At 32.2% G+C, this 17,995-nt stretch overlaps 1 protein-coding gene across 3 annotated transcripts; it reads right to left on the reverse strand.

Annotated features, from left to right (window-relative positions):
- Nucleotides 1-740: 740 nt before the first annotated feature.
- On the reverse strand, nt 741-9,011 carry LOC124830669 (uncharacterized). Of its 3 annotated transcripts, none has more exons than XM_088096241.1 (14): nt 8,864-9,011; nt 8,410-8,707; nt 7,958-8,024; nt 7,048-7,113; nt 6,842-6,888; nt 6,319-6,364; nt 5,988-6,068; nt 5,869-5,911; nt 5,728-5,777; nt 5,454-5,535; nt 5,313-5,362; nt 5,135-5,208; nt 3,101-3,152; nt 741-3,027 (listed from the first exon to the last, which is right to left on the reverse strand). In XM_088096241.1, the coding sequence occupies exons 2-14, from the start codon at nt 8,511-8,513 to the stop codon at nt 943-945; spliced, it is 2,847 nt and encodes a 948-aa protein (XP_087952367.1). In that variant the 5' UTR covers nt 8,514-8,707; nt 8,864-9,011; the 3' UTR covers nt 741-942. The 3 variants fall into 3 exon arrangements, with proteins under 3 accessions (XP_087952367.1, XP_047160404.2, XP_047160406.2); XM_047304448.2 differs by having other exon boundaries at nt 8,410-8,701; nt 8,864-8,997; XM_047304450.2 differs by having other exon boundaries at nt 8,410-8,531; nt 8,864-8,879.
- Between the last annotated feature and the right edge of the window lie 8,984 nt (nt 9,012-17,995).

Here is a 17,995-nt window from a genome sequence, read left to right on the forward strand (position 1 = left end):
TGCCACAGAGGTTCCTGCACCTGCTCCTGGCCCTAGCAGTGGTGCTTCAGCCACTGTTGTTGGCTCCTTGGTGGGTGCCTCAGTCTTGTCCTTCTTTGCCTTGTTCCACTGAAATGTTGCATAGGATTGAAGAAACATGCAGTAGAGGAAGAGGCTGATTATATTTATTTATATACACATATATTTAAGGAATAAAGTATGAACACAGCTATTATATGTTTGTGCTTTGATGTTTTATGTGCCATCAAATGTAAATTATCTGTGTTCATAATGAAAAAAAAAAAAAAAGTTATATTGAACATGTGTTCGTTTATTTTTCTTCTTTTTTTCATGAATTCTTTATTTTTACGTGTTTCCTTATATCTGGAAGAGTGAAAATCTTAACATTCTGAATTCACATGATTGAAAAATTACCAGACTGCAAAAACATGATCAACAGACTCTTTCAAATTCCAATCAATTAATTTAGTACTTTAAAATGTCATTTTGGTCTCTAAAATTACCCTAAGATTTTAATCCTGGAAATCATAAAAATAAGTGAAACGACCAAAACATAGAAACCAGAAAATCACAGGCTAATTAGCTCAACCAGATCAAGATATCTTACAAGTCCACCAATTAAATAAAACATGAAGCACAAGGACATATCTTTCCTAGTTTGAGAGGGGAGGGGACTATGAGGATGGATAGGCAATGTTCTTGAAAATGAATGTTCATAGTTTACAGAAAATACCAACGAATATTAAACCATTTCAACAATTTCAAATATAATTTAATCCATTTACAATACACAGTTTACAAGCAAAGAATTTATGGGATGTTATTCTCCAGCCTCAAATCTTCAATCAAGCTAAAGTCTCAGAAACAAACTCATGTAATATTTGGAAATACACATTTTTCTTACAACAATGTATAAATAATGAGCACAACACCTCTCACAAACTACGTTTCAGGATTAAGTTGTTGGGAGGCCATGAGGCTTTTTGTTAGCAATATCGCTGTTTCTCTGGAAGACACAGATACAGCATCTTCTCCAAATGGTCTTAGCACAGCAGCAAGCTCTTCAAGGTTTCCTTGCTGAAGTAGCTGTGCACATAACTCAAGCAGAGATTCCAAAGCATCAGCTCTTTGCTGGCAAGAAGCATTACTGCCTCTTGAAAGACGCTTCATTAATGAAATGTCATTTGCTGGCTTCTGGGTCACAACAGCCTTGCTGTCTTCTTTACACGTTGAGCAACTGATTGTGTGGGTGTCTTCTCTGTTTTCATCCTTACCTGGATGCGCATCCTTAGTATCAGAAGTCAAGCTGTTCGTGTGTGAGCCCTCTTTAAATCCTTCAGGTTTTTCATCTTCCTTCAAGCTGCTTCCAGTTTCAGTGTCATGTTCAACCCTAACAGATTGTGCCAGTGGGGATGATGACCTTTCCTCATCAATGGACCCGTCTTTATCACTGCTGCTGCCTTCTTCACTGAACAAAGATTTAATGGAGCCCTCAGGTTTAGCTTCTTTCTCCTGTGTTTCAGCTCTATCAAAACCTTCATTGGAAAGTTTATCTTCAAATTCTGTAGTCACTGTAGTTATGTCTATTGCATCAGACGTCTGGAAATGCTCAGCAGTGAGTCCTTGTTCTTCACCTACAGATTCTAGCATACTCTTTGAAGTGATCTCACCACCAGATCCATCTTCATCATTATCGTTGCTGTTATCATAGGAAATTATTGATTTACTGGAGCACTCAAGTTTGGCATCTTCACTCTGTGCTTCAGCTTCACCAGAACCTTCATTAGAAACTCTGTCCACATCTATTGAAGCTGTGGCTTTTATGTCAACAAGATCTAACTTTTGAGCATGTTCAGCTATAAACCATTTCTCTTCATGCATAGAATCGAGTGTACTCTTCAATCTGATGTCATCAATGTACCCTAATATTCTGGAGTCCTGTCTGCCATTTTTCGTCTCTGTTCCAGTTTCACAAAATGCTTCATTGCAAAAATTATCTTCAAATTTTGTAGCCACTGCATTCGTGTCAATCACATCTGACTTTGGAAAATGTTCAGCAGTAAATTCTTGTTCATCATGCACAGATTCTAGAATACTCTTTGAAGTTATCTCTTCAATGGACACATCTTTATCATTGCCTTCGCTGTTTTCAGTGAGCACTGTTGATTTTTTGGAGTCCTCAAGTTTGCCATTTTCCCTCTCTGTTTCCATTTTATCAAAACCTTCACTGGAAAAATTATCTTCAACTTCTGTAGATACTGTGCTTGGGTCAACCACATCCGACTTCCGAAAACGATCCACCGTAAGTCCTTGTTCTTCATGCACAGAATCAAGGGTACTCTTTGACATGATCTCATCAATGGACTCATCTTTATCATTGCCCTCGCTGCCTTCACTGGATATTGTGGATTTACTGTAATCCCCAGTTTTGGCACCTTCGCTGAGTGCTTCATCTGTAATGAGATCTTCATTGGAAAGAATATCTTCAACATTTTTAATTTCTGTATTTATGTCAAATGCGTATGACTTATGGGTAGTAAGTCCTTGTTCTTCATGCACACAATCTATTGTACTTTTTGAAGTGATCTCACTGTCAGCTGGGTCCCTTGCAAATCTATTTTTAAAGTCTCCTTCCTTGCTCACACTGCAAACAGTTGATTCAGATGTTGTAGAGCCATCTTTTGAGCCACTAACACTCGTAGAAAATTCCTGAGTATAGCTGGTAGAATCAACCATTTTGGTCTCAACCTTGTCTTTGGTTGGCATTGCTAGCTTGTCCTCATTATGCGGGTTCCGTGTCTGTACATCTCCATTTCCCTCCAATGGATAAATTCGGTCCAACCGATTTACTAATCCTGCTAATTCTGCTTCCTTATCCCAATGGTCTTTGCTACCACTAGATTTGTTTTTAGTTTTATCCTTTGGAGAGTTACTATTTATAAGATGTACTGGCAAATAAATAGATGAAGCATTACGACAGCGTAGAACATAAGGTTGTAAATGAGGATGCCTTAATAATTCAGATGCCTGCCAAAAAAGAGCAATGTAAGAATAAACAGCTTTACATAAATGAGTTACAAGAAAAGCTCAGTGAACTCACTGTTGGTCTGTGTTCTGGGTTTTTCCTCAGCATGCTCTTGATAAGTTGTTTCCTGTTAAACATAAACGACACAAGTCTTCTGGCTTCAGTTTCATCATTTCAATGACATATTTAAAGGAAACAAAGGGATTCACTGGTATATTTTTGTTGGATTTAAATAGATACAATAACTTTGAAAAGCTCAGATAGGGAAAATATGACAACAGTGTAAATGCTAATGGGTTTTAGGGGTAGATATTGTGCTTTTGGTAGTAAAGGGGGCAAAAGAACAAGGACTTCAAATTACAAGAAATTAGAATGAAAAGGTGTATTGTGAACTTGTGATGAGTTATTATCTGATAAAAATACCAATCCAATGATGCTATCTAGTGCATATCTAGTTTAACTTATTCGAAGAAATGATTGCCTATTTTTGCCAACTTAATTTAATCAGGTTAAGTAATGATGTAGCAATACTAGAACAAGCCCAAGCGCACAGAACAAGTTAATAAAATAAAATTGCTTGCAGTAACTAAATAAGAAACACAATATAATTATGAAACTACTCTCAAGATTGCTTCCCAAATATGATGTCCAATTGGTGAGATAATATCATTCTAAAGACTTTGATAATATTTGGAGATATTTAATATATTTTAAGACATAAAATATATTCTGAGATAGGTAGTATACATTCAAACACTTCCCTAGAAGTTAATGCTTAGTAGTTTCAACCCTGTCACAATGAAAATACCAAAAGAAAACTCTGAAAATAATGTCAGCTGTAATAATAGTTTGAAACAACTCCAGAAAAGGGACAGGGCCCAAGTTACTTCAAATCCATCACAAAAAGCATTTGGAAGATTCAAATTCAAAGAAAAATTAGTAGCCTCAAAACTTAAAAACTGAAGCTGAGTGTGAATAACATTCATAATTAAGAGTTTAAGATCAAATCTAGTCTATATTGAAGCCAACAGACAATTAATCACTTGTATTACTCATCAATTGAGGGCAGAAATCACCATCAGTATGTTTTTGGCTGTGGGAACCTGGTGTAAATTGCATCCAATAGACAATTCATTAGTGAGACGAGAAATCACCAACGGTACGAGGATTTACTCTGGGAAGAATACTCACCACTTGTATGATTGTTAGTGGTGGGCAGAGATCTCACTGACAAAATGATCATCAGCAAATGGTGACATCACCAACAGAATGATTGTTGGCAGGAAGAGATGTCACCATTGAAATGATCATAGACAAAAAGGGATGTCACCAGACTCATCACCTCAGTGGCAAGAGAGTAGTCTATCATTGTCATTCTCCATCAATGCAATGCCAGCATTGGAAAATTAATTTTTACACCAAACAGGTAAGAAAGCAAATATGAAGAAGATTTACTGGAGTATAACAAAAAAGGAGGAAGAGAAAAGGTTGTCATAAAGACAAAGCGGAATGAAACAAAACTGCATGAGGAAAAACTAGAATTTCAGTTTCTATAATTGATGATAGAACAAAGACCATGAATACCAACATATTAGATCAATATGGTTACTATGAAATATTGCAACATAATAACACAAAGGTTCTATTTAAATTGTTGAATTTTGTGGGAGAGTTTAGGGGAAGATAGAACAAAATACTACAGAAATAATTTACTGAATGGAAATGCTTGTTATTTGGTAAAATGCATATAATCTCTTAATAGTGCAGACTAAATCGTAGTCTACTATCAATCAAGTGCACTTTATCATGTGTTACGTGATACATGAACATATCCTTTCCTAAGTGCATTAACTATGATTAACAGATACTAAAAAAACAGGTTAAGTATTGAGATAGTATTGGTAAGAACCCAAGCTGGCTAATACAGTAGGATTACTAACCCTAATTACATACGGAAACATAAAAAAATAGAAAACAAAAACAACTGTGGCAATTGCTTCCTCAGATTCCTAATTCAGTACATAAGATCTTCTTAAGATATTCTAGAAAATTCTAAGATAAACTAAATGTATTCCGAATATTTTGTAATAACATGAAAAAGTTACTTACAGTGTGGACGAGTAAACAATTGGCAACGGAGAAATGGAGCATCTATTTATTTTATTGATAAGTCCAGCCCTGTCCTGTTTGATTCATTCATGATTCACCAAATTATTTCACTCATATTGGAGAAACTTCATTGTCACTAATAATATCAAACTCATAGATGATTTGGTTTTGTTCTTACTGGAGCACGAAATGCTAGTTGATGTGCAACAATTTCAAACATACAGCAACCTTTACAATACAAAGAGACATCATTTTACACAAGGTCAGATATCATGGCATATGACTTTGTCAACTAGAATCAAGTAACTGTAATTCTTACCAAGTGACCACATATCAGATTTATAACCATAAGGCATACCAGCAAAGGCCTCGGGACACATGTAGTTAAGGGTTCCAAAAGCCTACAAAAGATATAAGATTGATGCACACAATAAACAGACATTAAGGAGCATTATCATTTGTGATTTAAGGTTTAAGGAGAGAAGGCAAAGGCTATTTATTTTTAGTTAAAAACAACAAATATTTGGTCTGAGAATCCACCATCAGGGGACAACTGCAAGCAGATAAGGCCAATACGTTACTATATACATTACCGGAGAAGTGAGGTCTTCAGGATTGAGAAGCTTCGCAAGACCAAATTCACCTGCAGTGTCCATGTAATGCAAATTTGCTTTAGAAAACATGATACACAGAAACCCATAGTGATGAGCATTCAAAGGATAACAACTTCATACCTAACCGAATGTTATTTTCTTTGGTAAGGAATATGTTGGAACACTGAAATAAAAAGAAGTTCTATTAATATAAACACCATGTAAGGATTTCTTTGCCAGGATATAAGAGTAAGTAGTACCTTAAGATCTCTGTGGAGTACCCGATTGGAGTGAAGGTAGTCCACAGCTAGTAGCAACTGAGTCAACCATTTGCAGACTTTCTATGGGATAGAATGGAAACGCAGAATGGGTAAGGAATCCAGAGAGAAGCAAGGCAAATGGAAGATGAGAGGTGAAGTACAAATTTCTTTCCCCATTTTTTTGGGCCAAGGATTACAAGATAATTCCTAATTTATCAAGACTCCCTATAAGAAGGAAGTTTACTTAAAATCTTTTCTCCCCTCCCTTTCCTTCTAATGTCCCAGAGCAACACAAACACTAAGGAATGAAACATAAAACCTTATTAGTTACCTCCTCCGAAAAATAAGATCCCCGAGCTTTCTTTATATTTGCAGCCCTGATCCAGAAGAATGTAATATTTCATGATTTAGTTTACGTAACAAGTTATAATGCTACCAAGTGTGATATAAATGTACACTAAACGTAAATGTCATGCTACATAATACATGAGACCCACCAAATCACAAAGCCCTTTATCCTATGGTCATCTATGCTATTGCAAACAATTAACATCTATGAACAATATTCTTATCAGAATCACCACATTACATATTACAGAGCCCTTATTTTCACAGTTTTCTAAAAGTACTTGTCCCTCCTGTCTACTAATTAAAATTTTAAATTAACATTTTCTTTGCGTGGATAGAATTCAGTATAAAGTTCAGAGTAGCTTCTGTAGAAGATAAAAGTCTTTATTCTATACACATTTTACTCCTAATCATTACATGGTATTCTCTGTTTATAATGAATACGTCAGATCCTTAATTTATGCTTGAAATAAATTTTTGCTGCTAATAGATATAACCATACTTACATGTCACCCCCTTCGCAATAGCCGGTTATAATGCATATGTAATCCTCCTTCGTAACATAAAAATAGCATTTGTAAGGATTCATCAACATTTAATTAAGCCTATAAATTCTATTGAACTCCAAACTTATTTTTCAGCAATATAAGAAAGTGCAATTGAAAATTCAAAACAGAAAAGGAAAGGAAAAGAAAGAACGATTGTATCTTACCTTCTCCACCCAAGCATCTTTGTACTCCACAATATAAGGGTAATTTAGTTTAGCTATCAGGTCCATCTGGAACAGAAAAAGATAGAATATTACTACTTTTCGTCAGAACTAATAAGGTACGAAACATTCCTTCAAAACTATTAAGAGAAATTTCTCAGAAATGAAGTCAGTGAAACCATTATTAATAATATTATATTTAAAGAAGAAAAATTACTTTCAGAATTCAGTGGTAATTGGTTAACATAAAAATGATTCATCACATGGTGTTCATATCATTTGTGAGTAAGCATAATAAAATCAAAAAACAAACATCCTCCACTCTGGATGGAGGAGAAGTCTAATCAGTACTTCAAATGAAAATGACAAGTACAGTAGAAGAGGCCCTACAACATTCCATTAAATGAAACCAAATTTAATTTGAGTCTACTAGTACGTTTCTAGTCTGTTTGATTCTATGCACAAGGTATGCTACTTCCATTCAGATGACCGGTTTATGCGTAGCAGAAACGAAGTATAACATGTTCATAGATCATCATGACAAATAGAAAAAGATATTGAGAAACACAAGTTACTAACAACTAACATCTGCCGATAAAAAGAAAAAAAAAATAACTAGTTTAGGTTGAGCGGCATGGAAGACTCAAAAATCAAAAGAAAGTAAGAAATGGGTCCATCATTATTACTATGTATTCTTTGGTTACGGGACAAATTAAAAACCATTTAAAAAAAGAAACAACAAAAGTTAAAGGCCGAACCAAAAACAGCAGTGTTCATAATTTGCACGAAACATTAGCAAGTCATATCAATTGGATAGAAAGTAAACAAATATGAGAAAATAATACCAACAAATAAATAATCGGCTGACAGACACTGAATATATGCATTGAAAGAAAGGGTCGGTTACACCAACCTCTTGTTGTGCTGTCACTTTGGATCTGTCAGCTTGTTTGGACAAGCGAATTTTCTTCAGCACATACCTACAATACCATAGACATGAAATTTTCATAGGGAAAAATGACTAAAGAACTGAAGCTGAAAAGCAAAGCTGTATTGAATCAGCATAGATTTCAGTTCAAAACAAAACAAAACAGAAAAATCTGGGGACTGTCCATTTCTGAACTCAAAATGGATTCATCTTGTACCCATGTTAAAATCTAGCTGTTACTGAAATTGCAGGGCTTCAATTGCGAAACCCGCCACTAAAATCTGAACAAGATTGAAAATTTCTTTGAGGGGTGGTCCAAATTCGACCAAAGAAAAGATCTAGAAGAGTTCATGTAGCATGGTTCCAACCAACAATTACACAGAACACACAGAAAAAGGACAAAAAAAAGAGAAAGAAAAGCAAAGGTACTGCCTTACCTCTTTTTCTCAATCTTGTGGAGAACAAGAAAAGTTGCACCAAGTGCCCCTCTTCCAATTTGCTGAATCACTTCATAGTCTTCCATCTTGCCACTACTCTCCATGGAAACCTCCAAAAGAAGCTACAAGACAAAAACAGTGAACACTGAAGCAGCAGATCCTGATTTGCTGAGAACCCAATTGAGGAAATGTCCGATTCTTTATTTTATGGCAAAGCTTTTTTACTGTTGTGAGTGTGAATTTCAGGCACCAACCCTTTTGCTTCTTCCAAATGCTATAAACGGACACAAACCTACAGCTTCAATATATATCATTAACTATTAGACTGCTTTAGGTGCCTATTGAATGACCTTCAGCAACCATGAAGAACTTTCCACAACTACAATGACTTCAACTAAACTAGCTCCTCAGGAGATTGAAGACACACCAAAAAAATTAGAGTTTGATGACTTACCAAAAGAGAGTTGAGAGTTGAGAGAGAGAGAGAAGAGAGAGTTGAAGGACAACAAAGTCAAGTAAAGAAATGCTGCAGACGAGACATGCTGTGAATTAATAATACTACTTTAGTTGATAAGCGTGTAACAGTGACCAAATTTAGTGTAGTTGTGGCTACCATAATTTAAGGCCTGACTGAAGCCATGCTATTTATGTTAATTTCGCTTAGAAATTTCTTATCCATATAAATTCTTTTTCAAGCTCATGGAAAATTATTTTAATTAGACTGACTTTTCTTTCTTTTATTAATTGCGTGCTTTAAAGTTCAAATAAACCATCATTATTTCTTAGTTCTTAGTTATTTGTTTTAAGAAAATGTTTTGTTGGAAATAATGTAAATGTGTCTTACATTCACCGCATTAATCACTATATAACAAAAAAAAGCTTATAAATTTAACCTCTTGAAATTTTGAATTAAACTTAATATTAGACTCAAATCATATTTATATAATATTCTGGTAAAAACCCAACATGTTTATGGATAAAAAAAAAAACATAGGACCTATGTAGAATCAGATGTATATTTCATTGATAATATTATGTTTTTATTAGAATAGCATTATTCGAGGTCATTTCATTTTTTATAATCTTTATGAAAATATAAAATTAAATTATTGAGTCAATATATTTATACAATAGTTATACTTTTTTTTATTGTGCATCTTCTTGGTGAGTTATATATATATATATATATATAAAAGTAAGATAATATTTTCAATAAGAATATAATCATAAGTATGTGTTAATTAATCTGTAACTATTTATATTTAGTAATAATTAGACAAAATGTATAATAAAAAAATAAGTAGAACTGATTTCTAATTGATAACAACCACATAAAAACTACATAAAGAACGAAGTCAAGTTTTTATACGTTATAATAAAAGCATAACTGAACTTTCTCTTCACATTATGTTGATTTTTAATTTCTCCACCAACATTTACGAAAGCTTAATTAGTCCGTTTTAGTTTTATTTAATTAATGTTAGTTTCAAAATACGCACTACAGTTACACAAACACTGAAGTAAGTTTTATTAAATGTTACAGGAAAAATAAAACTGGTAACGGTAGACTTTTCCTTACATAGCTTAATTACTTCATTTCAATTATATTTAATTCATATAATTTCCAAAACTAATTTAATTCGTTTTTTTTGGCAAATATAATTAAGTTAATTGTAACATAATGTAATCACTATTTTATTAATGTAATTAATATTTCCAGAAATATATTAATTAAAAAAATTCATCAACAATTTTTTTACTTAATTATTTAATTTCACATATTCATTAGAGATTTTCTCTTGTGTGATTAAAATATATTAAGATATTAAAAAAGATTAAAAATATTAATATTATTTTTCAAAAAAATAATTTTAAGAATGATTTAATCTATTCTATTCTCATAAAATCAAGTTCACATCTACTTAATACTTCTAAATAAGGTCATGTTATGCATTATTATAAACTTATACATGTATCTTGATATCTCAAAGTCTATCAATCATTTATCATTACTTTGAAAATTTATTAAAAAAATAAATAAAATAATACAAAATATAGAGGACCATATCAAATTCATGATAAAGTTTATATTTTACCGAAACATAGACAAACTATAATAATCTAGAAAATAGTATTTTAGAATTGATAATGTATTAAAAATAATGAAAATCAATTATTTTAATATTAAAGAGCTTAGGTATAAAAGAGATTTTGTAAATTAGTTTTCTTACTTTAAAACACTTTATCTCTTTAGAACTATTTTTTTAGACTCTCTCGTTTGTCTCTAACTTGTCTCACTCCTTACTAGTCTGTTTGAAGAATTGAGATTGTAGGATTACTCTTGGTGATGAGCTATTCAAGATTAACTTATCAATTTCTCAATATAAATAAGTTGTTTTTTTTGTCTCTTTTCTCTATCCAAATTGTCTTGCTTTTGCACATGAACTTATATCGATTGCATGTGTCATTTTAATCGTCTATACGAGTATCTGTTGGTCAATGATCATAATGGTATGTCCTTATCATTTTTGTGATGTTTCTATGTGTAGATAGAGAATCATGTGAAATTATAAGAGGTGTGGTATTCTTAGAGTTGTCTGGGGATGCCCTATAAAGGTGAGGGAAGCTAATTATAGCTTTTGCATGTTGAGATTTGTTAATTGGTGCTATAAACTAAAAAATTGGTGTTTTAAGTTGTGAGTTTGTATTTTTATGCTTTATTATGATGAATTGTATGACTGAGCTGTTAAGTTAAGATTGAGCTCGTGTTGTATGTTGAAAATGTGGATAATTTTGTTTAACATGTATTGTAGTGATGTAAAGTATGAAATTCTAGTTTGTTTTGTTCTTGAGAATGCATCTTTGAGAATGAATTGGGTAATATGACATTGATTGATCTAAGAAACACAAGTTTTGTGATCATTGAAATGTTTAAACATTAAGAATTAGCTCAAACAATATCAAATTTCAAAAAATCAAGATTAAAAGAGTAAGTTGAGATTTTCTAATACTGTCAAGCACTAGTGATAGTTTTGGGCACCACTTAAACAATGACATTTTTTAGTTGACTATCAATGGGTGAGGCTTCTTCTCATTGGGTGATACCAAGGCCCATTCGCTCAATGATTGTATGTCTCATCCAACGACTTTAGCATTGGAACAATTCTCGTAATAACTTGCCTAGCAAGCCAAGTATGCACCTAGTGAAAGCACCTTTGGAGCTCCCAAGATTTTATATGTCACCCAACAACTGTTGACAACATCCAATGACAACCAAGTTAGTGCATTCTTTGACTTTTGAGTCACTCAAAGAGAATATACTCGCCCAACGACCACCAAGTCAATGAGCTCTCCGACTTTGATGTCACCCAACGACCCAACAAGTCTGCATAATGAAAAGACCAAAGCTTACAAATTTCATATCATTCCAACCATACCAAACCAATTCAATGCTGCATACAAATCACATAACATACCAACTAGCTTAATTAATTACATTTATAATATTATTCATGAAACATTACAAATTTCGTTATGCAACATAAATATGCAAATAGAGATCCTACTTCTAAAATCATAACTCAACTCAACAATTCATGATAATTAATCATATTATTACAATTGCACAACCACATTTGGTCAATTAAAGAATTTAAAACATAGAATAACTAAAACTAGAATTTCTCCCATGTGACCTAGCTCGAATAGCTTTAAAAACACCAAAACATCTTTAAGTCCACAAGATGTTCTATCTACACGTGAAAGCATTACAAGAATGATCAGGACATACTATTATGATCACTAACAAGCAGGGACTCATATAAAAGACTAAAAGAACACATGCAAGTGGAAAAAAACTTACATGCAAGAAAAACAAACTTAAGCGAAGAGAAAAAGGTAAAGGACCAACACTTTATTGGAGATTTTGATCAGCAACCCTTGTAAAAATCGACGCTTTGATCATTGAAGCGATCTTTGATCATCACATAAATGAATAGAAAGGGAAAACTTCTAGAGATCATATGTTTTAAAATAATGAAACTCATTTATAACAAAACTATTTATATTAAATCCTTTTAATATTAAAATAATTGGGTTTCGCTATTTTTAAACCACTATTAATTCTAAATATCATTTTCTAGGTCCTTACATCCTAGTCGAAAGAACAACTTATAGTTCTTATGATAGAAAAAGGATTAACCTCATTGAGTGGAAGATTTTCCATCGCGATAGCATGATTTCAAAGTTGTTCGAAATCAATGTATTTTATCCTGATGATTAAGTCTATAAGAGTCTTTATCTTATGGATTGTGTGTTCATAACTGTTTATATTTATTTAGTACGATGTTGTAACATATTTAATTTATACATGATGATTCTTTGTCTATTGGTTTAACCTCTCTTGTAATAGTCACCTTATTAATTAAATATTTATGTATATTGGCATAAAGAATATTACTAAATTGAGATTTAAAACTCATTATGAAGATTATATTAGATTTTTCTTTGAATTGAGGTATGTGTCGCAATCGAAATCATAACAGGACGACGAATAAAAAAATGAATTAAAATTAAATTTTGAAAACACTTTGGAGTCGTCTTTGTTATGAAAAACTATAAAAAATGTAAAAAATAAAAACATAGTCTACAAAACTATATTTTAGGTTTGAGGAGTTAGTTACTTGTAGAGGAGGTGTCAACATTCTATAACGCTCGTCCAAAGACGATACCTTTTATTAAATATGCAAAATGATGTGATTTTTCTAAATGTTTATTCTTTTTCCAAGAAATAAGACGTTACGAAAGAAACAACATATATTTTTTAACTTTTTGGACCCGATAAGTGTAACATCCCAAATTTAGTAATATAAAACTACTAAACTGAACATTACATATATAATGATATAAAAATAACTACACATTTAGTGAATAAAAGAATTTTCACCTGAAGAACAAAAATAACTACCTATACTATACTATAAGCTTCACTTCCCACCTTCAGCTGCTCCAACTGAAAAGACTGCATCTCTAAGCTCACACCATTAAGGTGATCATTGCAAAAGAGAAACAAACATACAAAAACAAACCACAGAAAAGCAAGGGTAAGCTAGAGTATCAAAAGATTTTACATACTGTTTAAAACAATAACAATATACATATGCATTATGAATCAAACAACACATCAACTTGTCCAATCCACTTGAAACACTTTTTACTATCCGAATAGATGCATTGATATTGGACTCATGGGGAACCTGCACCTGTGTATGGTGGAGCAACCTAGATCAGAAATAATAATAACCACCTCCTCAACCACTACAAATAATATCATACACCGAGGTTAATCCATCAAACATCTATGGCCCTAACCAGTGACCATAGACTAGGACATCCTACTACTTTCCACGACATAATCACTCATCTCTACATGAAATGAGGTTATTGAAAGTGTCAGGATCATTCCCCAATCCAGGAGTCCCTACATCAATACATATAACAACACAACCAACTTAGGATATTCCTCCTTGGAATTCCTTTCTCACATGGTACTTGAAATCCACACCTCACACATTGTTTCAAACATCATCACCACATCTCATCCATAATCACATTCATAACTTATTTCCATACTACATTTGCATACTATCACTGACCATATAATCTCATGAATAATTATACATTATCCACAATGAATCAGAACATAACTCAAATCAATCAAGGACAAAGAAGGAAAGAGTAAACTAAAACCTGGACCAGTCGCTCAGCGCATACCATTCACTAAGCGAAACCCACAAAACAGTGGATTAGACCCTCAACTCACTAGCTCAGCGCACACTGTTCACTCAGCGAATAAAACTGACAGTGCTCCGAAACCCCAACAATTCGCTCAACGAATGTCCTTAGACAGAAAACTCACCTCTATCACTACTCGCTGAGCGAGTGGATTCGCTTAGCGAGTCTGCATAATTCTGCAGCACCAAATCTGTAGAATTGCGCAACCCTTACCAATTTTACCAATTCTAACTATTTTTCCCAACTTCTAACTCTCCTAAATTGTTTTATATACTTAATTTAACTTGTACAACTGTTTCTATACCTTACCAACATCAATCTAAGCAAGTAGCTACAAGATCTCAATCAAAAACTCACAAAAGCTCAACTTAAAGACTTAAATTGAATTCTACCACTTGTGGTACAATTTCAAGTAACTTAGAGGCTCTAACAAGTCTCAAATGACTTACCAAAACTCTTCAAACTGACTATTTGAGCACAGAACCTCTAACTCAAGTTTTCATTAGTTCACTTCCTCAAATTGAGTTCTAAACTAAGTAGAACTCTACCTTATTACCCTTCCATACTTCTAACTCAATTCTCTAACATTTCACAGTATTAAACGTGACTCAAACAAGTTCATAACCCATCCCAACTTCAGCAAATCATCTCACCCACCAATTTCACTATTGACATACATTAGACCTTATCTTTTTACACCAAAATTGACATATAACCAAGAGTAACTCTTTCCTTCAACAAGTTGATCATAAAATTCACTTTATCAACATCACAACCAACCTCAATATTACTTACAACAGATTCAACATTATTTCAAACCATTCACCATCATAAAATTCATGAATTTCTCCATATTATCTCAATTATCACTAACATACCACAAAATATTTCATCCAAACAGTTTATTTGTCACATACCCTCAAATTCACACTACATATTTCAAATTAAAACAATTATCTAGCTTCCCTTACCTCGACTCAACAGCTCCAAAACCTCTAAACGCTCCACAGATTTCTTGCAGCACAAGGAATTTATAGAAAACCTACAAATCACTGATGATTGAAGACCAACCTTAGAACCACAAACGAACCAAGAATCAAGGGAGAGAGATTCTTGATTAATGCAAAACAGACCACGTTACATGATCAAGAACCCTAAACACTAAGGAAAAATGGGTTTAACACTTGCTCAAATCAACCAATTAATCGGTCAGATAGGTAGCCCTCAACACAAGGATCGCCTAGACACCTCCTGATCGTCGAACAGATGATCCAAGAGTGAGAAATTGTAGAGAGAAGCGAGAGAAAACTAAGAGAACGAGTTTTAGAGAGATAGATTGTATTTTAGATAATGAGACAAGCTTAGAAAATTCTATTTATACTATAAAGTTATTTTATAATAAAATGTTCGATCTCATTATTTTAATACACCTACTAATTCTAATACTCTATTTTCTAGGTTCTTACAACAAGAATGATCCCGCTTCTACATATTTTCAATCAAATGAAAAATCATGGACCAACTAATTCTAAATAAGAAAATTGTTTTGAAAACTATTTGGAAAACAATTTTTTTAAAAGTGAACCAAAAAATAACTGCTTGTTCTTACTTGTCTTCATAAGAAATAAATGTGACGTAATTCTTAATAAAACCATAGCAGAAAATGTTTGATTTTAATTTTTTGAAAATTTTATATTATTTTGATATTTTTGAATTATTTGAAAATACATCCCACATGAGGAAAAGTATATTTTTTTAGAAAAAAATATTTTCCTTTTTGTATTAAAGAATCAATACTAAAAATTAAAAAATAATAAATGTATACAAGTATGTTTCTCTTTTATCATAAAATAATTAAAATGAAATAAAAAATTATGAAAATAATTAATAGTAGAAATAATAAATCTAAAAGAAAATATTAAAGTTAAGTGTACAAAAAGTGTAGAATATTAAAACAAAAATATGATGCAAAAAGAGAACATATAAATCAAAAGAAAAAAGAGAAAATAGCATATTCGTGTGCAAAGAATGAAAAACATATATTCCTGTTTCAAAATAGTGACACAAATAAATAAAAAACATTGTTCTCTTAAATTTTTAAACTATTAAGAGGGATGAAAAACGTCAAAATAAGAAATAGTAAAACATCTTACTGTCTCAATGCAAACTTATTTTCCTTTTTCTCTATTTGTCTCGCTCTTTTTCTTACACTGCACATTCTTTTCTCCTTTACCTCTTTTTTTCTCATTCCTCTATGCTTCCTTTTCTATATTTTTTATTTAGGTCATAAAGAGGTGTAAAATATTATAATTATTATCAAAAATATTATTTTTAATTATTAGAATAATATTTTCTCTGACTGAAAAATTTGGATTCAGTATATTATAGAAATCCAATTATAACATAATATCAAGATATTATTGTAGTTATTATTTAGAAATATTGTTTCGAATTATTAAATTCATGTCTTTCTCTAAAATCATAGATTTTCGTGACATATCTTATAAAGAATATAAAGAGCAAATAGTAAGAGTGAAGATATATATAAAATTGAATTAATGAAAAGTTATGAGATAATTAAAAACAAATTCAACTCTTTCTTTTTAAAATTTATTATTTTTATTATTATTATTGTATTTTATTTATTCTTTTTATGCTAGAATTAAATTTTGAAAATATAAAAATATTATTTCACCTTTTTTTACCTATCATTAATTAAAAACATATTTTTATCAAACAAAATTAAGTGCTGAGAGTACGATTTGATGATTAAATCTAATTGAACTTATATTGAGTTCTGAAGGGTTGAAATAGTTGGAACATGAAATTTGTCCATTAAGAATTGAAATTATACATTTTAAACTTCTTGTAACTTATATAGAATCGTTAATTTTAATTTGACTCCTCAAGTTAGTTATAGAAATTTTTACTAATAGAAAAAACGTTTTGACTTAATGTTTAGTTTAAAAACAATTTTATCGTTAGAATATATATCAATTTGTTTACATGGTCATATCCTCAATTTAACACCAATTCAGATAATCACGACTTAATGAAATAATATAATTATTAATGAAAAGTATAAAATTATTTTATTTAATATCTTTTTGTCCTTATTGAATTATCACATCTCATATTTGGTTCTTCCGTTTTCTAAGAAAACGGAGTCTTTACACTAAAAAAAACAATTATTATCGACGATCAAAATCCGTCGAAAACGTCCAAAATTCGTCGATAATGTCATTTTTTTATGGCTTATCGACGGAGTTTAGTCCGTCGATAATAACGTTATCCGTAATATTTATCGATAGAATATTATGACTATTGGTAATTACCGAAGGTCTAATCCGTCGGTAATTACCGAAGGCCTAAGTCCGTCGATAAATATCTCGATCTGGTTCATCTTTCCCCTTATTCGGTTTCCTCAGATTTTAATTTTTTTTATCAAACTTTCTTCATTCCTAAATCAAAACAACAATCCAATTCATTCCAAAACCAAAATCAAAGGCTCTACTTAGGTTCTCCAATTGTTTTAGAAACCCTAAAATTGGGAAAAATTCCCAATTAGTTTTTGAGCATCCCGACGGTAGCACTACTCCGCATGGTTCTCCGACGACAGTGGTTCTCCCACGGCAGTGGTGGCATTCTCCCATGGCAACGGTGGCGCTCCCCAACGACAGTAGTGGCGCTCTCCAACGGCACCGGTGTCGCTCTCCAACGACACCGGTGTCGCTCTCCAACAGCACCGGTGTCGCTCTCCAACGACAACGGTGGCGCTCCGCGTGGTTCTACC

Source organism: Vigna umbellata, chromosome 8 (genome assembly GCF_029865625.1).
Source record: "Vigna umbellata cultivar VRB3 chromosome 8, Vumbellata_1.0, whole genome shotgun sequence".
Lineage (NCBI taxonomy): Eukaryota > Viridiplantae > Streptophyta > Magnoliopsida > Fabales > Fabaceae > Vigna > Vigna umbellata.

Bases quoted from the DNA above. Each gene is read 5' to 3' on its own strand.
- LOC124830669 (XM_088096241.1), bottom strand. From the start codon at position 8,513: ATGGAGAGTAGTGGCAAGATGGAAGACTATGAAGTGATTCAGCAAATT. The intron at 6,365-6,841 runs GTAAGTATGGTT...CTTCTGGATCAG, and splicing joins TATTGCGAAGGGGGTGACAT to GGCTGCAAATATAAAGAAAG. The intron at 6,069-6,318 runs GTAACTAATAAG...TCTATCCCATAG, and splicing joins GATCTTATTTTTCGGAGGAG to AAAGTCTGCAAATGGTTGAC.